Source organism: Mustela putorius, unplaced genomic scaffold (assembly GCF_011764305.1).
Source record: "Mustela putorius furo isolate JIRA1106 unplaced genomic scaffold, ASM1176430v1.1 tig00000135_pilon_pilon_pilon, whole genome shotgun sequence".
Classification (NCBI taxonomy): domain Eukaryota; kingdom Metazoa; phylum Chordata; class Mammalia; order Carnivora; family Mustelidae; genus Mustela; species Mustela putorius.
Genome location: NW_025421292.1, coordinates 7,158,826 through 7,184,888, shown reverse-complemented (window position 1 = coordinate 7,184,888; position 26,063 = coordinate 7,158,826). Strand labels below are relative to the sequence as shown.

At 37.7% G+C, this 26,063-nt stretch overlaps 1 protein-coding gene across 50 annotated transcripts in view; it reads left to right on the top strand.

Moving 5' to 3' along the window:
* LOC101689183 (regulating synaptic membrane exocytosis protein 1) overlaps positions 1–17,904 on the top strand; it is a 191,661-nt gene extending 173,757 nt beyond the window's left edge. For all 50 annotated transcript variants that reach the window (XM_045074795.1, XM_045074835.1, XM_045074798.1 and 47 more), the window contains 5 exons: positions 7,266–7,404; positions 9,655–9,767; positions 12,748–12,849; positions 13,667–13,806; positions 15,534–17,904. In XM_045074795.1, coding sequence (XP_044930730.1) covers positions 7,266–7,404; positions 9,655–9,767; positions 12,748–12,849; positions 13,667–13,806; positions 15,534–15,752 — 713 coding nt within the window. In that variant the 3' untranslated portion in view covers positions 15,753–17,904. The remainder of the gene's footprint in view (positions 1–7,265; positions 7,405–9,654; positions 9,768–12,747; positions 12,850–13,666; positions 13,807–15,533) is intronic.
* Positions 17,905–26,063: the final 8,159 nt, after the last annotated feature.

The window sequence follows — 26,063 nt, the reverse complement described above, 5'->3', positions numbered from 1 at the left end:
ACTGAGCCACCCAGGCGCCCCGACATGATCTATTTTTAATCTACCTTTCCAATCAATAATATTAGATCTGAAAATGTTATGTTTTATCTTATGCATTTAACCATTCCCATCCACATAGAAACAGGCTCTAATGTCACATATCTTAAAAAATAAACAACCTTGGGACGCCTGGGTGGCTCAGTTGGTTGAGCAGCTGCCTTCGGCTCAGGTCATGATCCCAGCGTCCTGGGATCGAGTCCCACATCAGGCTCCTTGCTCGGCAGGGATCCTGCTTCTCCCTCTGCCTCTGCCTGCCATTCTTTCTGCCTGTGCTCGCTCTCTCTCCCTCTCTCTCTGACAAATAAATAAATAAATAAAATCTTTAAAAAAAAAAAATAGACAACCTTTACATATCCTGTGCAACTCTTTAAATAGTACCGCTCAATCACAACAAACCTTTTCAAAACCTGGTGATTCACAGACCTGTACCCCTGGGGATAAAAATATATGTTTATAAAAAATAAAAAAATAAAATAACAATAAAAAAAAATAGTCATAGGAGCTCCCTGTAGTTACTTATTTCTCATTCTCTCCTCTGATTGGCCATTTCTTTAAAGTCCCAGCCCTACTTCTTCACCAAATCTATGCTTAAAATCAGTCATCTCCGGGGTGCCTGGGTGGCTCAGTGGGTTGGGCCTCTGCCTGGGGCTCAAGTCATGATCTCAGGCTCCTGGGATTGAGCCCCACATCAGTTTCTCTGCTTAGTGGGGAGCCTGTGCCCCCTCCCCACCTGCCTCTGCCTACTTGTGATCTCTGTCTGTCAAATACATAAATAAAATCTTAAAAAAAAAAATCAGTGATCTCCCTGGAGCTGGGCCCTTATCATCACTTCTGTGCCTATTTTATTCTTTTTAAGATTTTGTTTATTTATTTGAGAGAGAGAGAGAGAATGCTCAAGCACTAGCTCAGTGGAGGGTAGAGGAAAAGTAGGCTCCCCACTGAGCTGAGAGCCCGATGAGGGACTTGATGACCTGAGCCCAAGGCAGATGCTTAACTGACTGAGCCACCCAGGCACACTGTGTCTCTTTCTTACTAAAATTCTAAGTGGTAAACAACACTTTTGTTTTGTTTTGTTTTGTTTACCTATAACACTTTATTCTTCCGATTTCTGCACCATGACACTTACCATTTTCCCCCATGCCTTAAATTGCCTTCCTTTGTATGCTCTTTAACAGTCTTGACGTTCTTCAGGACCTCTAAATATGGAAAATAGCCTGGGCTCTATTTTGTCTATTATTTTTTTTTAAATTTTTTATTTTTTATAAACATATATTTTTATCCCCAGGGGTACAGGTCTGTGAATCACCAGGTTTACACACTTCACAGCACTCACCAATATTTTGTCTATTATTTTTATCTCTATCTATACTTCCTCCCTATTACATTTAGTACTATTGATTTTTGTTATTAACATATACTGTATTATTTTTTTCAGGGGTACACGTCTGTGATTCATCAGTCTTACACAATTCACAGCACTCACCACAGCATATACCCTCTCCAGTGTCCATCACTCAGCCGCCCCATCTCTCCCACCCCTCCACTTCAGCAGTTTATTTCCTCAGTTTATTTCCTGAGATTAAGAGGCTCTTACGGTTTGTCTCCCTCTCTGGTTTCATCTTTCCCCTCCCTTCCCCTAAGATCCTCTGTCTTGTTTCTTAAATTCCTCATAAGTACTGTAGATTTTTAATTCCATCTGTATGCCAATATATCCTGTCTGTGTGTCTAAGTACCACTTGTCCTAATTCCAACCCTAGCCTGTCCCTGGTGGTCCTGATCATACACCCACTTCCTCCTTTACTGTCCACATGGCTATTTAGGAAGCCCCTCAAACATCTACAAGGGAACTCATCATTTCCACCATTTACTGAATTCTTCCTTTTCAGTAAATGACACTACCATTCAACTAGTTATCCTGACGAAAAACCTCAAAGTCAATGGATTTGTTCTTCTTTCTGAACCACTTAGACATCTAATTGGGCAAGTACTGTCCATTCTGCTTCAGAATATAATCGAAGCTTACCCTCTTCCCTGATCTCTGCTGCTACTTCCCTAACCTAAGTCACTATTTATCTCTTCTTAGTTCGGAAAGTAACTTTCCACTTCTAGTTCCTACAATTCATCCTCCACACAATAGCTAGAACAATGCTTTGAAAATGTAAATCAGATCACAACCCTTCTCCGTGGCTTCCCATTATACTCAGAACAAAACCCGGGTTGTTTTCCAGCAGCTCCCCCCCCCACCCCCAGGTCTTACAGACTCTCCCAGTCCCATCTTCTCCTCATCCATCTTACTTCAGCTTTTCAGAGCTTTCTCAGACGAGCCAAGGAAAGTTCATCACTTTTCAGGCTCTTGCACCTGGCTCCTTCTGCCTAGATAATACTTCCTTCAGATCCTTGCAAAGCTGGTTCCTATTTTACGTTCTCAGAAGTGGCCTTCTCCAGGTTCCTGGGTGGCTCAGTGGGTTAAAGCCTCTGCCTTCAGCTCAGGTCATGATCTCAGGGTCCTGGGATCGAGCCCCGCATCAGGCTCCCTCCCCGGCAGGGAGCCTTCTTCCTCCTCTCTCTCTGCCTGCCTCTCTGCCTACTTGTGATCTCTGTCTGTCAAATAAATAAATAAAATCTTAAAAAAAAAAAAAAAAAGAAGTGGCCCTCTCTGCCCAGTGGATCAAAAGTAACTCACTCCACTGGGAGAGTCTCTTCTTTTTGTTTTTGTTTTTCATGATGACTACCAGCTCTAAAATTATCATAACTTATTTAATTGCTCATGTGTACTATCCTGTCTTATGACTGTTGTGGCTCCAACATCTAGAAAACTACCAATTAGACTATAGGTACTTGGTGCTCAATGAGTATTTACAGAATGAATTAATACATCAAGGGGTTGTTTCTAAATGTAACATATATCTCTTACTATGAAAAGAAAGAAATAATTAATATGTAAAGAAGACATTCTGGAAGGGAAAGTTCTTCCAAAGCAGGGGAAAATAATTGTTCCCAAATGATAAGGATTTTACTGATTTTTTTTCATGTGTTTCTGAATACAGAGTATTAAAATAGGTGAGTTTTCTAATCCTTTTGTTCTTTGTATAATATTTGGGACAGTATTTTCAAGTCAAAGGTTTCATATCAAGATTTGATAGGAGACTTCATGTCTTAACCAGGTAAATGATTCTTCAATGGATACAAATAATTGTTAAATAATGGTGATGTCATTTAGTAGTTTAATGCATGGTATTGATATTTTTAAAATTACATATATGGAACATATATGTATGCTATAGTCACAACATATTTACAGAGACAGATTTAGATAATTATATACCTTTGTACTTGTATAGACTATATGTGCTTTTAACAAAATTTTTAAATGAATTTGTAAGCCCATATGAGAATGTGTACATGAAAATATCTGTGTAGCTAAACCACTGTTCTGTTTGTAAAATGAAATTAGACTGTGTTTTCCTAAATTGTGGTATAAAGGAATGGTCACAAGACTGATCCAATCCAGCTTCTGCTGCTCACTGTCATAATTTTGAGCAAATCATTATACTCACTAGAGTGTACGATCCATTAGGGCAGGGATTTTTGTCTGCTGCGTTCATTGCTGTTTCACCAGGATCTGGAAAAAGCTCAGTGTAACCGCTGAACAAGTATTTGTTGCATGAGTTAAAATTCTCCAAAATGAGTTTCCACATCTACAAAACAAAGTTTTTGCAACCCTTGCATTCTTAATAGTCTTAAAGCTATTGTGAATTTAAAGAAGACAAATTAATAGCTAGAACTGTTTATGCAGTTTTTACCTGGGCCTTTGTAAATTGTGTAGTTCATCAAATCTCTTTTCATTGAATATTTATTAATATGAATAAGACAAAAACTAGGTATCAGTCCATATTTGCTGTCTTCAAAAGGACTAAAACGAAAACTTTAAAATTAAAAATATATTCAAATTCATAAAATTAAGTAACTCTAAAAGAAAGTTGAATAACCAGCTTGTCAAATGATGTTCTCTCAGAGTGGGTAGCATTTCCATTTTGGAAGCTATTAAGTTTTAAAACTACTCTAAGAATGTTAGGGCACTCTGTAAATATACCCTTTGTTAAGTATACTTGATGTCCCAATTAAATTATGTAAACAAATTAGTAGACTTCACTTTTAATTTTTCATTCCTTGAACAAATATGTATTAAGTGACAACCTTGTGAAACCTGTGTTAGGAAATGATAGCCTACTTGATGAGCCCACTCTGCATCTGTCACCTGCACTGCCAGGTGCACACAGAGCCCTGAGATCTCTGGCCACAGAGCGTTTTGGCCAGAGTCAACATCAACATTGGAAAGGCTGCAGAGGAAAGCTGTGCACGACTGAGAAGACAGTGGCCCCCTCCGATCACCATTACTCACAAGCCTCCTCCCACGCAGTCAGCAGGACCAGTCCCGCCACCCATGTTGCTTCGCTGTTCCCTCACAGCCTGTGTCCTCACTTGCTCCGGACTGATGATTAATGAGACCATAACCCCTTTATAATAAAATCATTGCCGCTCTACCCTGTCACTCTCTCTCCCCGCTTATCATTCATGGTTTTTTTCCATAGCGCTTATTACCAAGCATATATTTGTTTATTTGTTCATTACCTTGATTGTATACACACATGAGAATGTAAGCTCCATGATAGCAGGAACTTTGTCATTCATCAATATATCCCCAGCACCAGAATCGTGTGTGAAACATAGTAGGTGCTTAGTAAATATTTGTTGGATGGGTACATGAAAAACTGAATGAACAAGTAACCAAACTTCCCCACTACTGATTGTCTTAACTGTTTCTCCTCCAGTTTCCAGAGTCACCACACCATTTAGATTTCAAGTTTGCTCTCGTTTTTCTAGCTATGATAGTCCTTTTTCTCAGTAAGAATTTGGTGTCCCACCCTGGGTTTATTGCCTCCCACAGCTTTGGGGAAACATTTGCATAACACTGCTTAGCTCCCTTCAGTAACACAGGGCTGGAGCTTGCCTTTTACCCCCGAAGTGGACTGTAGCCAGTATGGGTGCATGAATGAAATGTTGCTCTACCATAGTGACTTCATAAAGGAGCTGCATTTGAGAAGAAGGCACAATCAGTCAATCAATCAAACAGCACTAGAAAGTCAATAAATGAAGTCACTACCTTCAGTAAGTGTACAAATTCTACAATGACAAGTCAAATAGGCAAGATAGCGTCTAGAAGGGGGAAGAGTAAAGAATCCCATCTAAGGGTGGGAAAGTGGGTACATCCATATGAATGTTGGTAGGAGTGATTTAAATTACTATGTTTCTAAATGGCAATTTAGGAATAGCTATTAAGACAAAACAGATTCCTACCCTTTCACTGGCATGCAACCTCTAGACATTTGTTCTATAAAAACTCTCCTGTAAACTGGAAACATTCCAAGAGCTCATCAGTACGGAGATGCCTTAATTATGACACCACCTAATGGTGCAATCATTTTAAAAAAATAGAGACATGTTTGTATTATAGTTACATTAAACGGAATGAGGAAAATGTGTGATCTTGTTACTGAGTTTCTAACAATGTTCTAGACACTAGGGATAACAGTGAGCAATATTCACAATGTTCCTCTCCTCCTAGAGATGAAATTCTAATTGGGGAAACAAATAATAGAAGTTTAATGCAGAGCAGCGCTATAAAGAAATACCAAGCATGGCAAGGAGATGGAAAATGATAAGGATGAGAAAAAGCCTCTCTGAGGGGGTGACATTTGCACAGAGACCTGAACAAAGTGAGGAAGCAAGGCAAGAAATTCAGAAGGGAAAGACAGGAAGGCAGGCCCTGAAGCAGCATGCTTGGAGTGTTCAAGAAAATTCAGGAAGACCATGCAACGGGAGAGCAAGGACAGGAAGACAGGCAGCGCGTGAGATCTGAGAGGAGGCCGGGAGCATTTTACGAACCATAGTAACAATTTTGGCTTTTCTTTTAGTTTTGATGATAAACCGGCACAAGATCTTGAGCAAGGGAATGACATATTCAGATTTATGTTTTTAAGGAACTGCCATGGCTCTTATGTAGAGAATATTCATCACTGAGTCCATATAGCATAATCAATTTTTTTTTTAATTAGGCAAAGTACAAAAGGATTGCAGTGACCAAATAGGAGAGGAAAACAGCAGTCTTTCCTATGGTTAATCTAGGAATGTTTGGGGGCACCTACTTCACAAAGGTTTTATGGGGGTTGGAGCCTTTCTGTGTTTATACACATACATAGATGCATACAGAGCATATATTAATGGGTATTAAAGGCTGCTGTATGGAAAATTGAAAGAAAATCAGAAATGTGTATCAAATGTGTAGATGTTAAAACTGGGGCGGGTATTAAAAGTCTAAGTATTTGTCTAACACTTTGATACTGTTCTAATCCGATAAGTGTTTTAGAATTTCATTTCCATGGTATGAGTAGAATGCCGGTTAGTGTGTCTCAAAGTGGCTTGAGGAGGGTTGCTCTGAACTTAGAATTTGTCAAGAAAATGATCGGTCATTATAATTCAAGATACAAAAAGAGACTCACACCCAAAACTGCCAGTCAGAAGTCATGCAGCTGAGGTGACAAGCCATGAGAGAGCCAAAAGGCTTCGAGTTAAGATAATACCTGTCCTATGGAGCATAGGTATGCTCTGTGCCATCTCAAATGAGCCTGTGTATGGTCAAGTGTTTCAAAAAGCATTAAACGAAATACTACCGTTTCTCTTTATGGGATTATTGATAAAATGGTCAAAACTGTGCTATTTTCCATGTCTGGTTCCCTGCGCATCTCCTCCTTTAAAGGACAAGGCCCAATCATTAGGTCTGTTCCCATACATTTGGAACACTCCAGACTGAGGAAAAATCTTTTAGGTTCTTTGGCCTCATCTTTCCACATAATGCCGTTCAGTGCCAAATCCCGCTTTTCACTGCAGTGGTCACTTCAGCAGCAATGTTACAATGAGCTCATTTTGGTTCACTGAGGTTCAGGCCGTCTCTGGGCCTGGGGCAGTGGTCTGCCCTCCACGACTACCCTCTTGGCCAAAGCATATGTTGGCAAAGAGATGTAGCTAACCAGATCATTCTCTTAGACTCTCTTTTTCTGAGTAAACTTTTAATTATATGCATCATTGTTTTATTTGCAGAATCAGTCAGTATTTGGGGAGAGATGGTCTAAACAAAACTTAGAGTTTCTTTTCCTCTCTCTTGTCAGAGTCAGGCCACAAGAAGTTAAAAAGCACCATCCAGAGAAGCACAGAAACAGGAATGGCAGCCGAAATGAGGAAGATGGTAAGGCAACCAAGTCGAGAGTCTACTGATGGCAGCATCAACAGTTACAGCTCCGAGGGAAAGTAAGTGATGTCAGCACCTCTGTTTGGCTTTAGAACCACCAGTTGTGTGGTCAAAGGTAAAAATAACAGCTGCCAGCGGTTTCAGTGGAGCTTCTCTACTTAACTAGGGGTTCAACCCTCCATGTTTTAAACAGCCTTACCTATTATGATATGTATACAGGGACACTCTGCTGCACCTGGTCACTCAGACTTTTCAAAGGTATGAAGAAAAGCTGAGTTAACATAAATAAACCGGTCTCCATCATCCAGAAAACTCACAATAGTCCCTTCCTGGATGTTTACTGTAGAAATGCTACATTTAATGGGTTATTTTCATGTGGGAAAACTCATTATCTGGTCCAGTCACCAAAATCTGAATTGAAATTTAGAATTGAGAACTGATTTCCCATATTCCTCCTTCTCTCCAAACTATTTTTTTGTTTCTGAGTTGTTGGAAGTCTAACACTCTGATAATAAGCAATTATAATTTTTTTGTCTTTAAAACACCACTCATTTTTATCTTAGAAAAAAAAAACAGAATTTATCTTCCTCATTACTTTTCTTGTTAAAGAGTTTTAGTTAATTAATCTTAAAATATATCTTAAAATCTTAAAAATATATAACTAGATTTGTGTTTTACTTACATGCTTTTACATATAGATCTCGCAAAAAAGAAAAAACCTGCATTTTTCTACGCTTGAGAATTTTTCTGATAAAACTAAACTTTTACTGAGGTGATAGATCTTATAATTAAGAAATTATTAGTCTGCAGTGGATTACTTGGGGATTGATCATGTACAAATTTTCTATAATTATTCACTTACTGCCATTCAGAAATCTCATTTACCAATCTAATAGTAATAAATTATTACTATATTATTATTATTTTATTAATAATATAAATCATTACTATAATAAATTATTACTATATTTACTCTACTGGCATTTTTAAATTTTGTTCGGAAGATGAAATAAAATTATGCCAAGTTAATGTTCATGACATGCTTTCCTATTCCTGAAACTAGTGTTTATTTGATCAAATGATTTGTATGTATGCTCCCAGTAAGATATAGCTAAGAGCAAACATCAGCAGGAATGAAAGTTACAGAGATGAACTTGCTGACAAAGTGTCACTATTTGATGAAGTATTATAATGTAATGTGCAAATGAAAGACAGGAGACATTATTTTCTGATATAAAACTAATAAATAATATTTACCTCCACTGTGGATAAGCCACTTAGGCTCTTACAGATTGATTTTCATAGTCTCCGAATGCAATCAAATGTGCCCTATCTAATTCCCTTGATTATGAGGAAATAATACGTGAAAAAGCACATTGGAAACAATAAATCCCTATAGAAATGTGTTTATTGAAAAATGCTCACTGAGGTCCCGCTACATAGCAAGAATGGTGCTTGTTGCCCAGGATACATCAGTGAACAAGAAGAGCACACTCACTGTGTGCTGGAGCTTCCAGCCCCGGGAGTTCAGGCAGTTGGGTGGAGTAAGAAATGGACAGCGCCTGGGTGGCTCAGCTGGTTAAGTGCCTACCTTCTTCTCAGGTTGTGATCTCTGGGTCCTGGGATTGAGCCCCGCATCAGGCTCCCTGCTCGTCGGGGAGTCTGCTTCTCCCTCTCCCACTCCCACTGCTTGTGCTCTCTCTCTCTCACATAAACAAATAAAGTCTTTTTAAAAAAAAATGCTTTATTTTGAAGAAAAAAGAAATGGGCATAGTCTAATCAATTCTCTTCCATTTGAACTGAATGAAAATCTCAGATAATATAAAAATGTAGTTCATTAAAAAATGAATAAATGAAACATTTTTACCTGTAAACAAGAATTTATACTTTGCTATAACATATATTGAAGACATTATCAGGCACATTTTGAATTTAGCATTAATGTTACTGAATGTTCATGAACAATTATTTATGTAAAATTCATGATATAAAAATTAGTATCTCATATTTTATGTCAACAATATATTTATGTAGGGATTTGTATTTGTAAATGTCCAGAAAACTTCATATATTAAAAACTATAAGACACCCTCCTGAATAGAACATCAGCTCTTAACTTGAGAGTTTATTTCGACCTTTTCTCAGTCAGTGATGAACTTCACATACTTGGTTCAGAGGCAGTGAATGCCAAGAGTCTATGTAAACTGCCTCATGTTTATGATTCGTGATCAGAATTAGTAGTCAAATGGAAATTAATAAAAGGAATTCTAGGAGATCTAATGTTTTGATTTTTATCCTTTTGCTAATAGCTTAATATTTCCTGGAGTACGACTAGGAGCAGACAGTCAATTCAGTGATTTTCTTGATGGACTGGGACCAGCTCAGCTTGTTGGCCGCCAAACACTTGCCACCCCTGCAATGGGTAAGAACCATTTTTCCCACAGGAAAACTGATGTTTCATGACCGACAAGGTCATTTAAAGTATCATAATAGTAATATAAGTAAGAAGCAACATTTGAGCAAGGGTATTGCTGGCTTCAAATGACTATTCTAATTTCTGATGCATGTTTCTAATTTGAGACATGATGTGAAATGAATAAAGTTAGTCATAAATCTTTGAACTGTCAGAAAACTTTGTCAACATAGAGAGTCCACAACAGACCCAAATGTAAGATGAGGGTAGCATTTCACAGCATAGAAAGATGATGGATTATTCAGTAAAGAATGCTGGCAAAACTGAACAAACAAAAAAGATTAATGAAATTGCCTCCCTACTTCAGAACCTATAAATATATTTTATACTCAATTATAAAAGAGAACATGTGTGGAGAAAGACACTAGAAAATACTAAAAAATACTTGATGTTTCTTTGCTCTTGGAATGGGGAAAAATCTTTCAAAGGATCAAACCAAAGATAGATAAACTGAAAACTTCTACTAGCAAGATACACCCTAAATTAAGTTAAAAGGAAAATGATGAAAGGAGAAAATGACATGTAGCATGTGCAATAGCTATTCCCCTGAAGGACATGAGATTCCATGGAATTCTCAGCAAAATGCATAAAAATAGGTCACCACAAAGGCACATCATCATGGACTCTCACAACACCAGAGATCGGAAAATCCTCTATTTTCTAAGAGGAAAAATAATTCTATACGGAATTATCAAAAGTCAGATTCCCATCAAAAGTCAGATTCCTCAATAATAATACTGGGATCCAGACGACTACTGTGTATTACCTTAAAAATTCCAAGTAACAGTTGATTTCCAACGTAGAGTACCACAGCCAGTCGAATTATCAGGTAAGTTTCAGGCTGGAATAAAAAATAACATACTGACAAAGGAAGGTCTTGGAATATTTTCCTCATACACAACATTGCTCAGAAAGTGACTAGAGGATATACCTCAATAAAATGAACTAAGTGAACTTAAAAATATAGGAACTAAAAAAGGAAAAAAAAGATCCAGTAAATAAATGCTTTAACACAAGAGAGAAATGGTTGGGATACCCAAGACAATAGTGAGGAAAAATCTGAAGATAACAGCTGCAGCAAGCTTCAAAAGCAATTTGCACTAGGTGTTGTACACAGCTGATGAATTGTTGAGCTCTACATCTAAGTCTAATGATGTACTATATGCTGGCTAATTGAATTTAAGTAAAATTAAAATAAAATAAATAATAAAATTAATTAATTAATTAATTAAGATTTTGTCCAAATTGCCAGAATCCATAAAATAAAATTACAGAATACCTAATGTGTTTGATTTTTTGGAAGAGGTCAACAAGCAGGAGAGAAAAAGGGGTTGAATATATATACATAAAAATGTATGCAGATGCTTTTTAAAAAGACACTTATTTAGTATAGGAAAAAGGAAGAGCTGTCCAAGAAATGAGACGTAAGCACAGTATTCTAGTTCATTCATTTCTAAGTAATGTTACATAATCATAATTATAGAGTCCAATATTGGGATAACAGTTAAGTGTCAAGCATATGGCAGCGGTAGGAATACAGTGAGAGAAAATGAAGTTAGAAGTCAATTAATAATATCTAAAACTGAAAAATATAGAAAAATACCTTATATGTATAGTATTTAGAAATAGGGAGGTAGATGCCAAATAGTACAAAATAAATCAGATAAAAATATTGAAAATCTTGAAAGCAGTGACCTTTGGAAGGCAAGAAGTTGAGAAAGATAATGGGACTCTTTTTTACTAATAAGAAGACTTATAGAACAGTTTTATTTTTTAACTAAAATAAAATAAAAACAAAAGAGAAGTCTGGGAGCTGAGGTCTAAAACAGAGTTATAAAACTAATGAACAATCCAGAGCCACAAAGTTGATCAACTGACCTGTCAAATAAAGAGAATTCACAACTGAGAAAATGGAGAGAATTTAACTAAGAAAAAAATTAGAAATAATTACATTTAGCATTTTCAGAAACTAATTATCATATCAATCAGAAAACGATGAGCACTTTAGTAAAAATGGCCAAAGGACATGAACAGGCAAAATGTAAACAGATACAAACTGAAAATATTTAGAGATATGTCTATTAATATGCAAATTATCACTTTTTAACCATCCGATTGGTAAAAATTAGACATACTCCTAATACCCCTATTAGTGGGTGTGGAAAATGGAAGGATAGATACTTCTGGTGGTAGTGCCAATGGGCACAAGCTTTCTGAAGGGTACATAGCAATATGCATGGAATTTTTGATTGTCCATTTAACTAGACCCAATAATTTAAAATCTGTGCAAAAATTCTGTATAAAGCTGTTCATTGCAATATTATTTGTAGTAACGACAACATAGATAACTTGTATTTCCATCAACAGGGATCTGGTTGAGGTAATGACATGACCATTCACTGGTCCCTACGGTCAATGAATTGAGGATGTATGGTCACGATAGAGATAGATGAGAGATAGAAAGATAGATAAGAAGGAATAAAGGGAGAAAAGGAGTTAAAGAAAAAGTATTTATGAGGTTTCTAGGGATATTCACCAAAACATTAATAGTGGTTTTTTCTAGGTAACAGAAATACAGATAATTATACTTTTACTAAGTATTATACACTAGATTATATAAAGGATAAGAAACCCTACCAGACTAAAAGAGTAACTAAAATACTTCAGTTTTGTTGTTATTAAGTGATTTATAAAGTAATATAGGACTCTCATAACATGGATTAGTACCAGAAAAATGAAGGAAAACATTTCAAAACCTGATTTGGAGGCAGGGGGAAAAATGTAGAAGCAGGGAGCTCTAAATGGGAGGGGTTTTATCAAAATCATGACGATCACAATCTGGAGAATGTCGTGTACCTCTATTTTTTTTTTTTTTTAACTGTGTGTAACTGCAAAGAAGCTGAGACATTTGCTTCCTTTCCACTTGCAGGTGACATTCAAATTGGAATGGAGGATAAAAAGGGCCAGTTAGAGGTTGAAGTTATTAGAGCACGAAGTCTCACGCAAAAACCTGGGTCCAAGTCCACACCCGGTAAGGAAAGGCGGTATTGAGTTTGGACAGGAGACTCTGACATAAGCAAAACAATCAAAATATTTGCTGCATTTGAATTCTGTGTTCTCCATTTTGCATCATCTGACTGATTAAAAAGGCAGCTTTTCTGTATTCTTTGATTCTATAAAAATGGATCTGGGTTTTCCTTGTACAATTATTCTGTCAGAAAGTATAAGGAAGAGTATTATTATTATTTTTTAAAGATTTTATTTATTTCTGTGGCAGAGACAGATCACAAGTAGGCAGAGAGGCGGGCAGAGAGAGAGGAGGAAGCAGGATCCCTGCCGAGCAGAGAGCCTGATGTGGGGCTCAATCCCAGGACCCTGAGATCATGACCTGAGCCGAAGGCAGAGGCTTTAACCCACTGAGCCACCCAGGCACCCCGAAGAGTATTATTAAATTAAGAAAAGTTTAGCTATGATTGTTTCTTAGCGTGTGTTGGTTATTTTTTTTCTCCACATTTACAAATGGAATTTTTTTTTTCAGTTTTAAGCATAAAAAGGAAACAATGAGCTTTCAGTTATATACCTGAATCGTGATGCCAGCTGTACCCCAGATCAGTCAGTCTTAGATTAACTTGGCAGAACTTTACTGGGAATGATGAAAATGCCACTTGTGGTAACATTAAGAGTCTTAAGAAAGAGAATTTATGGAGCACCGGAAATTTGAAATGATTTAAACAGTCAACAGGAAACTTTTCACTAAGCATCTCTAATTCTCTAATAAGACATTCTCTAATCAAATCAATTTCACTTGAAGGATTAACTTCTTATATGTTAAATATTACTTTGTTCAGCTCCATACGTCAAAGTGTATCTTTTGGAAAACGGGGCCTGTATAGCCAAGAAGAAGACAAGAATTGCACGAAAAACCCTTGATCCTTTGTATCAACAGTCCCTGGTGTTTGACGAAAGCCCACAGGGTAAAGTTCTTCAGGTCAGTAACAGTGTGACTGTTTACATAGTAATGTCCACATTATTCATATAAACACTAAAGAGGTGGTCAAACATGAAGAGAATAGATTTCAGGGAGGAGAAATGTGACATCTTTGAGTAGAAAAAAATAGATTGTTAATTTACAATACAAACAATATGTAGTATTGAAAATATCTGATGGATCTAAGGGAAGACATAATTTTTATTTTCTCTCCTTTCTTTTTTGTCCTCTCTCCATCACCTCCTTCTGCTTTTGCCCTGCTTCCCATATCCCCTCTTCTCGATAAGTAAGTTGGTAGGTAGGATGGTAGATAGGTAGATAATCAAGACCAATGATGCTAATGGTTTATTGAGCATTACTGTGTGCCGGACATGGGATACAAAGAGGAAGGAAGGAAGGAAAAAGCGAATATTCAGGACTGGTGAATGTCAGATACATTGTTAAGTAACTGCATACATTAATTACTTCTTTCCTTTTTTTTTTTTTTATTTATTTATTTGACAGAGAGAGATCACAAGTAGGCAGAGAGGCAGGCAGAGAGACAGGGGGAGCCAGGCTCCCCGCTGTCAGAGAGCCTGATGTAGGTAGGGGCTCGATCCCAGGACCCTGGGATCATGACTTGAGCCGAAGGCAGAGGCTTTAACCACTGAGCCACCCAGGCGCCCCCATTACTTCTTTTTTTAAAGATGTATTTATTTTAGAGAGAGCACGTGGTTGGGGAGGAGGAGCAGAGGGAGAGAGAATCCCAAAAAGACTACATGCTGAGCACAGAGCCCAACTCAGGGCTCCATCTCATAACCCCAAGACCAGGGGTCAGATGGTCAACCGACTGCACCACCCGGACACTCCATTACATTACTTCTTTTAAACATTTTAACTATCATGTGCCTAAAATATCACAATCCGCATTTGAAAGATTATGTATGAGGATCACAGAGATTAAATAATTTGGCAAAATTACTCAGTAAATTGAAAAGGCATGGTTCGCCACTCCTGCCTGTATAAGCGGGTGAACGAGTTCAGTTGAGAACCTTCACAGATGACCAGAAGAGTGGAAAACAGAACTTAGGAGGAGGAATAAGTGTAATCTGACTCCAGTGACTCAGATGACTGAATAAGTCATCTGACTCCGGTAGGAGCTGACCCAGATTGTACTGCCTGTAAACTCTCTGACTTCTTAATCATCTGATCAAATCAGGATTGTCACACAAATTTTCAAAAAGCAATGACTTACAATTATTTTTCAACCTGTCCCTTCACTACCAAATACATAATATAAAAGAAATGTAATGCACATTCTCATTCTTTATACATAGTCCATCGTATACACACTCCACTGGACATTGAATTATATGTTGTTTTGCCCGGCTAATTTGCACAAATTTTAATTTCTATATCTCTCTGGCCCTCACATCATTACTAGATAGTAGTTACTCAAGAAGGTATTGAATTTGTATATTTATTTCTTTAACATGTTTATGTAGCTAAGACCCCTCATTGACTAGGGAAACATTACTTGAATTCTATCAAATCTAAAAGTTATTGGGAAGTGTCTCTTTGAGCACCTTATTGTTAGTATCTTTCTGTCTGTTCTACCTTCTTGGTATCAGTTACATTCATTTCCTCTGCTTCCCTGACTGGCCCACTTTGACAGAAGAGTTGCTTTCAACTCTGCAAATGTGAAAGAAAGTGACATTCAAGTTTCATTGCGTTTTTCTGTCTCACAGGTGATAGTCTGGGGAGACTACGGCAGAATGGACCATAAATGCTTTATGGGTGTGGCTCAAATCTTGTTGGAAGAACTCGATCTATCCAGTATGGTAATCGGATGGTACAAGCTGTTCCCACCATCATCCCTGGTGGATCCCACACTCACTCCCCTAACCCGCCGGGCTTCCCAGTCATCTCTGGAAAGTTCAACTGGGCCTCCCTGCATCCGCTCATAGTGAACTCATACCAGAGTCATTCCAGTGAAACTCTACCTTTCAGGATAATAATCTGAACCAGATATTTCATGATCAAAAGCATTGTTGGAGACAGACAATCAACTTGTGTTTTGCCTGTAGTAGTTTTTCAATAATATGTCCCACTTGTTGTTTAAAACCTGGCTTCATATGACAGAACAAGGCAGTCTATCAAATTACAGTAAGAGTCAACATGCTAGTGAGAGTCACTGATGCTTCTGACAAACAGAAAAAGAGGAAACTTCAAATCCAGACACACACGCGCACGCGCGCGCGCGCACACACACACACACACACACACACACACACAGGCATGCACACACCCCAAACTGAACAAACTGGAAACTCTCACTCTGAAAAGTTGTATTTTACATGTTTCTGCACAGACCACAAGCAGTGTTATTTCCCTGGTGTTTGAGAAGTTTTGTTCTTCTGTGTGTTTTATTTGTGTGCTATCTGTTGGGTTTTGGTTTCTTGATTTATTTTTCACTGTATTTGTTATTTCCACTTGTTTTTGGATGTCATGACAGGCCTCATGATGCTTACAAAGACCCTTCCTTTCTTTCCTGAAAAGCACCAAAAAAGGGCTGAAACAGTCTCTGTGGCATCTCCCCAAAGTGTTCAACATCTAGGCAAGATGAGGCCAATGAAGGGTTTCGCTGGCTTTCATTTTAGAATCCTTCAGTCTTGTGTGTGGAAATCCAGAATACAAAAAGTTATATTCTAAAACAAATAATCACAGAACCACTCTTCTTAAATGAAAAATAATCTGTGTTCTAAAAAGTTAATTTATTTTTATCATTGTCTTTTATGGAAGACTTTTAAAGAAGTCAATCTGCAACTAATGCTGGGAATTAAAACTAACTGCATAACTGTACTTTGGGAAACACTCCTTGTAATAACTTTTTCTTCCTGATATCTCCCCAAAAGAGTATATGCTCATATGTTTAAATCATACTTTTGACTTCCCAGAATGGTGACTAGAAACAGATTTGAGCCTAAGACACTTTCAGCTATGCCCAGGCTTCTCAGCCATGTCTCAGTGTGGACACACCCATCTGCCCTGGAAAGAGCATGGTATGAGCTGTCCAGTATTCCACTGGAAATTCCAGTTGAAATATTCTGCACTAAAGTAATGTTTTTATCCAATTTTAGTTTACATTTCTTTGAGATTGATGCAAGCACAAAGCTTGATTTTTTAATGCAAAGTATCTTACTTTGGGGGTGGGGAATAAAACAAAATCAAATTTCAACTTGTAGTTTCTTCATTTGAGTTTTTCTTGGCCTTGAATTTCCCTTGTGACATTCTGTATACGTGCTACAAACTGCAGACTCTGCAGGTGCATTGATATGTTCTCCCTCCTTTTATGAGTCATTCAATTTTTGTGATCACACAAATAGAGCAGCATGACTTGGAACTGTTCAAAGCTGCATGCACATTTTGTAAAAAAAAATAAATAAATAAAATAAAATTTAAAAAAATTAAAAAGAGAAGAAAAAATGAAAAAAAAACCACAAAAGATTATTTAATAATGTATGTTAGTTCCACATTAGGCCAGCTTGTATGTTGCATGTACTTGTACAGTTTGCTCGTTAATTACTATAATGAAATAACCAAGAAATCTAAGCCATCCATTTTTGTTATAGACATTTTGCAGATTTTAGCCAGACTCCGTCTGTGAGTTTGGGGTGAAATGTCTATAGATGGACTTTATTTTTTACCCTCTGGAAAACGTGATGTAGTATGGACCAAATTCCTTCTAATTAATATTTTGGTGTAGATTCCTACCGTGGGGCTGTACCACATGTAGACACTGTGTACACACTAGGTTTTAATCCATAGACATACTGCCTGCACCAAGTGAATTATTTATTATTATTTACACATGCCAGATTTATCTGCCCGTCATTCCACAGGGCACAGACTGACCACTCCTCACCATGCTGAGCAGGAAGAACTGGAGCATTGGTGCACTTCTACTAGATTCCGTTCTGTCTTAGTGGCCAACAATCAACTGATTATAATTGGATAGTATCTTTCTATTTTGACCACTTGTCTTAACACTCCCCTGTGCTTTTAAAATGAACAACTCATGTATGTAAACATGTTTAATAAAATTTACTTTTCATGTCAGTTGGCAGCCATCCGTGTTCTATGTTTTGCCAGATTTCCATTGCGGGTTCTATGGTGCAAAATTGGGAGCCAGATCGTGGGAAAGGGAGAGTGGGGTTTGTTGTCTGCTGTGGGCGTTTGAGTTGACTTGTCACTGCACTATATATGTCTTCATCTATGCCCAAAGGGTACTTTGCATCACATACAAGTTTTCACTTTGTCAGCCTGTCTAAGTGAGCACATGACTATACTTCTGAAAAGTGGCATCATTAAAAACAATAAATCTCAGTAAGAATCAAATGGAAGGTTGTTTTTCTGCTGCTGTTTGAGTGTGCTAATAAAAGAGACAACTCTCTTGTGCAATTGCCAAATCATTTCCAGTTATGTGACATAGCAGAATGTTAACTCCTGCGCCTCTCATTAAAGCACCTGGTACCTCTTTCCATCTTTCCTTGAACCCCTGACTGATTTGTCGATCTTTGCCTTAGATTAGGCCAACTGAATAAACCAAGCAATCCATTAAAATATCTCCAGAAGATTTTAGGGAGTAAATATATCTTCAAAAATAGTAGATGCGTCTTTATAAATAATACGTTAAAAGAAAAGTTATTCACTTCTTGATTTAATGACTCTTCTTATTCTCCAAAAGTGTGTTCATGTATCTCATAATCATCACCCTCACAAAATACTTGGTAAGCAATAATTTCATATTGCAGTTTTATTTGTAGTAAAACAACTGTTGGGATCTAGTCTCGACCTTTTAAAAGCCCTTAATATTTTTATAGACCATACTGGCTTTGACTTAAAGCAAAATAAATACAACTAAATTAATATCAAATTTGAGACAATTAAACAATGTGAAACATGTCACCACATTAGTTGTTTGAAGTTTTTTAAACAGTTGACTGAATTTTACCCTATTGAGTCAATCAGTTGTTTGGTCTACAAGACGTGAAATTATCTGTTAGGTTGGGTCGAGAAGACAAACACAACAGATCAGTTCAGTTTACAACAAGCTGTCAGAGCTAAGCTGCTTAATGCACGTAACTGGCGGGGCTGGGGGGAGGTGGGGCAAGTCTGTCTTAAAAATAGGAGGCAACTAAATACAGCCTTAAAATTCTTTGTCTAGACAGAGACAGAAAAGCAGGAATCCCTCTTCAAATCAGGTAAGTCTTCCTGGCATGATGGCTTCAGGGCCTACAGTGGTGGAGAGGACGTAATGGCAGGAAAAGCAGTTGTGCTGTCTTCATGGTTTCTTGCGGACTCTGACAACGTAATATCCGGAAATCCTAGCCTCAGATACATGATCTGATCATTCTTAGCTAATATTATTAAGGGCTTGGTTGGGTACTAGATGTTCTGTTATTTACTTGGAATGTAAAAATCAAAACAAAACAAAATTGACCTGTCTTAAAGGAGCTCTTTGTCTACTGAGAGAGATCATGACATAAATAATCACAGCAATGTATTTTGATTTGTGTACAAAGGACTACGGAATTACCTTAGATTCTCACAATGACCCTAAGAGTTAAGAACTCTAATAATCCTATTTCACACAAAGGATCTGCAGCTGGAGAAGCTAAATAACAAGCCAAAGGTCACAGCACTGGTTAGTGATGAAGCTGGGATGTGAACTAAAGTCTGACTCCAGAGCCCGCCCTGCTAAACACTTTGCATCCTCCATTATGCCTGACAGTTGAGCCAGACTCTTCAAGAATGAAGAGTCCATCAGATGGGAAAGAAGGGAAACACTCTAGCCAAACCACTCTGCCTCAACGCAACTGCCAGCCAGTTCCAAGAACTTTTGCCATGAGCATCTTTCCTGTAGGTATCTTGCCCACAAGTATTTTTGCCCCAAACATTCTCACACATAACTCATTGGCTATCAAGCGATTTTGCCCTATAAGATAAAAAACAAACAAAAAACTGGTTGACGATTTGACTTGACAGTTTGCTGGCTTCATCAACTGGTTGACAGTTTAGTTTCATTTCTCCATTGACACAGTATTCCCATTTTAAACTATGTTAATCTTAGCTCTCATAGTGGTCTACAGAGTGCTGCAGAGTTTTGAACCCATAGAACTTTGGGACGTCTATCAACAGAAGTGACACTATGTCAACAACAATATGCTGAAAACAAAAGTGTAGAGGGCTTTCATTAAGCAATACAAAACTCAGTTACAGATAAGCATCCTAGTGTTTGGAAACTGATAAGCTCGCTTAACAAAGGAAGATTTAGCAAAAAAAAAAAAAAAAAAAAGACAAATCAACAAGCAGAATGAATAACTTCAGAGACAAGTATTTAGGTAGTCCACAAAATACAATCTGTTATTTGCTCAGCATTGCCATGAATCTACATACATTTTAAATGCATTCAAATGTTTTGTATTTCATAATAAAGCCTTTTTAATTTTGTTCATTTTTTCATGTCTCATTCTGTCCTTTTTAATGAATTTTATTCATTAAAGTTTTATTCATTCTTTTATTTTTTTGTGATTTTTATCTTTTACAACCAATTAGCTGTGTGGCAAAAATGCTTGTGGCAAAGATGTCTGCAGCAAAGATGCTTTTATGGAAAATACCCGACACGTTACCTGCTAATAAGGTCTCCTGTTGCTTGTCTCTAATGCTCTGCCATTACCATGGGAGGTGGGGGAATAGGGAAAGGAGGGAAAGGAGGCAGTCAAACCCTTCTCCACCTGCTGAGCTCTCTTTTTAAGACTTTTGCCCTATAACTCTCTCCTATTCCTCAGTCTTCCTGTGACTGCACTCACCATATGCATTATTAAACTTCTAGAATATATCCTATCAGCTCTCAGAAAGAGTATTAATAAAGAAGATAGAACAAAATTGTCCTTACCCAAACCTCACACTTATCCTTTGGCTCCGAGATAAAATCGTCTTCTGAGTTCCTCTACCTGACTCCTTGTCCCTAGTCCCAATGCATAGTGCCCCTCAATTCTGCATCAGTCACTAAAATCTGCAACTTGGGGTTGAATTGATCATCCCTGAATCCCAGCCCCATGTAGCATGTCAGTCCTTCCAGTCAATCCATATGCCCTCTTAAGTTATTTGCTCCAAAAAATAGATTCCATGACTCCTTATCTATGTGTAGAGTCCCTTCTCCTCAGAGGAGCTCAGAAATTACCAGGCCTTACACAGCTCCTACACCCTACCCCCCACCCTAGTTCCTCAGGTACCTCTCAAGAAGACACAACATCTGCAAGTCTTCACAACTTTACACAGGTATAAAGCAAACATGGTCAATATCAAGGCCCTTGCATGACGCTTTTATTAGCTGGTCTCATACAGGTTATTCTGAACTCATAGCTTGGGACAAAGTCTTACAAGCTGCTTTTGTTGTTGTTGTTGTTCTTTTTTCCCCTTTTTTCTTTTTTAAATTGCCAAAAAGAGATGCTCTAGGGTCACTACTTCCAATAGCTGCCAAAACTTTTTCCTTTGTCCCATTAGCTACCCAAATGAGCAGTGTTACACCCCCACACACATCCCACCATGGGGGATCCCATGAGTATATATGTGATGACCTCTGATAACATGGGTCAGGTCTTCACTACTAATCGAGCTCTTCCTAATTAGATAGACCTTCCAGTTTATCCCTCCATTTGGTCTCTTCTGTCTTGGCTCCAATAACTCACTTACTGCTCATTCATAACCACCAAGATATGGTTGCCAGATCAATACAGACTACCCAGATGAATTTCATATAAAAAAATGAAAAATTTCATATAAAAAATGTTATATTTCATATAAAAAAATACTTGTGGGCAAGATACCTACAGGAAATAAAAAAAAAATTTCACATAAAAAAGTTAAGCATGCTTTTAAAATTAGTTCTTTTTATCAGAAATTCAAATTTAATTTGGTATCCTATATTTTTATTTGCCAAAACTGACAACCTTACCCCTATCGCCATCTGGTCTGTGCATTCCCACCACTCTGCTGATATGCTCCCCTTAAATGATACCTAGCCACAGACAAATTCCAACAGTCTTTTCACAGCATAGTTATCGACCCTCTCTGCATCTACTATTGAAGATTTCCTTCTTGGAAGTTTTTCTCTCCTCTTCTCATGGTCCCAGTTTGCCAACTTGAAGGCATGATTTTGTTCCCAATTCTTTACTCTTTCTGAAAGGATGATACCTACTCAGACCCATTGCCACGTTGGTTGGCAGTGCACCTCGCCACAGAAGAGGCTGAGAATATATATATCCTTGTCCCACTGACTTTGGGTTTGGCCAAATGACTTGCTTCTGTATTAGTTATCTCGTTAGTGGATATGACGTAAGCAGAGACCGTTCTCCGTGGCAAGGGCTTTCTGCAGGTAGGGGCTACTCATTCAACCTGCTCCTTGAATAAAAGACACGTGTAAGAGACCTGAACCCAACTTCCGGGCTGCCCAGCTGACCTCCAGATCTGTGGACTTCAAATAAACAATTACAAGGTCAATTAGGTTAATGAGAGGTTAAATATCAAAAAGTTACATTAAGAGCTGAATTAATAAAACCATACTATAGAACGTATCTGTTAAATGGAATAACATTACCCTCTTCGTAGCATTACTTTGAAGATTAAGGTAAGTAGCAAATATTGAATTCTTAGGATAAAATCTGAATTCATAGTAAATACCCCATAAATGTTAGCTATTATAACTGTTCTGCATCAAATACTAATATCCATCAAAGTTAACGGTATGAAGACTGTACATGAACATAGAATCCTTGGGCAAATCAATAAGTGCTTGCTTATTTATTCAACCCACCAGTACTGCTGGAATGTTCCTTCCCTCTACCATCAGATAAGACTAGTAGAATTTTTTTTTTTTTCCCACTTGGGCCACAGAAGTGCTAACTTCCGTGGCCCATACCGCACCTGCTTTCTTCAGCCCACTCCTGGCCCCTTCAGCGGGGCTATTGCTCACTCCTTTTCCAGGCCAACCCTTGCTTTGAGTCAGGACCACTTCCTGGAAAGCAAGCAAAGAACTCCCTGTGACCCAGCCCAGCAGAACTACTCTCACCAGCATTTTTAGTGCCATTTCCTAGGTAATGTAGTTAAAAATTCCTGCCATTTTTCTGTTCTGGGAATTCTCGATGTTCTCTCACTGCCTTCCACTATGTGAGATTACCAGCCTATACTACATCAGCAAGTCTGCTCCCACATCTCCGAATCCTCCCCAGTTTTTCCAGGTGGAGAGGAACTTAATCACCATCTTACTCTTTCTTTTACTGTGTATGCCCTGGCTAGCCCTCTTCTTTTAGATGCTAGAACCTTTCTTTCAACTTCCTCCACAGGCACCCATCCCAGCCCTCCTTTCCCTGTTGTACAATCCACAAGACAGGACCATGACTTTTCTGATTAGCACATATTTTGTTATCTCTTCATTCCTCTAGGTGTTCCAAATTTTATCAACATATAATGTAAAACCACCAGAAACTACAAAAGCAGATCACACTAATTTATTCTTGCCATTGTTTTCACTCCACCATACATTCACCAAGTTTTTGTTTTGCTTTTGTTTTGTATTGAGCGTTAATTAAAAATTCTTGCACTGGCTATGTATTTTTGCCAACGATATTTCCCCCTTTTCCCAAAGTTTTTATTTTAATTCCAATGAGTTAACATAGAGTGTAATATTAGTTTTGGAAGTAGAATTTAGTGATTCATCTCTTACATGTAATATTCAGGGCTCATCGCAGCAAAGTGCCCTCCTTAATACCCATCACCCATTTAGCTCATCCCCCATCCACCTCCCTCCGTCAACACTCAGTATGTTCTTTGTAGTTAAGAGTCTGTTTTATGGTTTGCCTCTCTCTTTTTTCCCCCTTATGTTCATGTTTCATTTCTTCAACTCCATATATGAGTGAAATCATATCTTTCTCTTACTTATTTCACTTAGCATAATACACTTGAGCACTATCCATGTCCTTGCAAATGGCAAGGGTCCATTCTTTTTTATGGCTGAGTAATATTCCACTGCATATATATCATATCTTTTTTATCCATTCTTTAGTCAGGAGACACTTGGGCCCTTTCCATAATTTGGTTACTGTTGATAATGCTGCTATAAATATCAGGGTTCAGGTACCCCTTCAAAACAATATTTTTGTATCCTTCGGGTAAATACCTACTAGTGCAATTGCTGGATCATAGGACAGTTCTATTTTTAACTTTTTGAGAAACCTCCAGACTGTTTTCTAGAATGGCTGCACCAGTTTGCATTCCCACCAACAGTATAAGAGGGTTCCCCTTTCTTTGCATCTCTGCCAACATCTGCCGTTTCCCATGTTATTAATTTTAGCTATTCTGACAGGTGTGAGATGGTATCTCATCGTGGTTTTGAATTGTATTTCCTGATGATGAGTGATGTTGAGCATCTTTTCATGTGTCTATTAGCCATTTGTATGTCTTCCTTGGGAAAAATGTCTGTTCATGTCTTTTGCCCATTTCTTAACTGTATTATTTGCTTTGGGGATGTTGAATTTGATAAGTTCCTTATAGATTTTAGATACCCTTTTTCAGATATGTCATTTGCAAGTATCTTCTCCCATTCTGTAGGCTGCCTTCTAGTTTTGTTAACTGTTTCCTTTGCTGTGCAGAAGCTTTTTATCTTGATGAAGTCCCAAGAGTTCATTTTTGCTTCTGTTTTCCTTGCCTCTGGAGATGTGTCTAATAAGAAGTTGCTGTGGCCAAGGTCACAAAGGTTGCTGCTTGTGTTCTCCTCCAGGATTTTAATGGTTTCCTGTCTCACATTTAGCTCTTTCTTTCACTTTGAATTTATTTTTCAAACTATCGCTCGGTTTTGTTGTTGTTGCTTTTTGCAGCTAGATACACGATGTTGTTTGTGTGTTCTACACTTTATCATTTAGTGTCCAGGAAAATAATTTTCTTCTATATGCCTATGCTTTCTTCTACCACAGGATTCAGTATGCTTTGGACACCTGTCAGACCTGGTGAAGCCTATGAGCTCCTCTTAGAATAATACTAAACTAATTTAAAAAGTACATAGAATTCAAAGGCAACTATATTGGAAAAATTAAAAATGCTTTTAAAAACAATATTTGATGTAGTAATACATGTGACTTCTATCTAATAACTATTTTTGAAGTGATGAGCATAAATGATAGTTCAAAATATCTGCAACAACTGTAATGTGATTTTATTAACAAGGGCATAAGTACTGCTTGCTATGGCTCTGGCTTGTTGCCTACACTAACAATTAGAAGAAATACTCGATTTTCTCCCAGATCACTGTTTTCAGTCTATTAAAAGTCAATCTCCTTTGGGTAAACATAAACATTTCACTTCTTACACCCAGCATGGCTACAGTTAAAATGTTCAAGGGGCCAATGAGCTTCCTAGAGTCGAGAAACAAAGTAAATTCCATACCTTTTCGTTGCCTCTCGCCGAGATTTTTCTTGTGTGTTTGTCGCCAGCTTGTATTTCAAAAACAATACTTCTGGTTTGATTTGGTTTGCTTTTGTTTAATCTAACTGTATCATCATCTCAAAGATGTTGTTTTGATTTCTCAAGTTATTCATACCAATATGGAGATTTCTACACTGGAGAGAGAGTAATTTAGCTTGTTCAAATTGCATGTACAACCAATATAAAGTGTTCTAGGATAACAAGATTCAAAATATTCCTATTTAATTTTTTTCCTAATTATCTCAACAGTGTCATTTTATTTTTTTAAAAACAATCTATTTTTTAATGATATTTATTTATTTATCTAAGGGGAAGGGAGAGAGCACAGGCGTGCACGCAAACACACGAGCTGGTGGGGGCAGAAGGGAAGGAAGAGGAAGAAAGAATCTGTAGCAGAGTCTGTGATGAGCACAGAGCCCCCCGGTGGGGCTCTGTCCCAGGATCAGCAAGATCATGACCTGAGTTGAAACCAAGAGTTGGATGCTTAAACCTATTGAGTCACCCAGGTGCTGCACAAGTGTAATTTAAAAGTATTCTCTATAAATCCACCACTATTCTTACTAACAGTTGGCCTACTGACGCGTTTTCCTCAAGGATTTCTTGTTTTTCTGAAAGCAACTAAAGCCTAAGGTCAAAATCTCTTCTGGTCTGTTCTTTTGTAAAATATGTAAATTTTCTGATGATATAAAGCAAGTGCACGTATCCAGAGAAAGGGGGTGGAGGAAGAGGAACTTTGA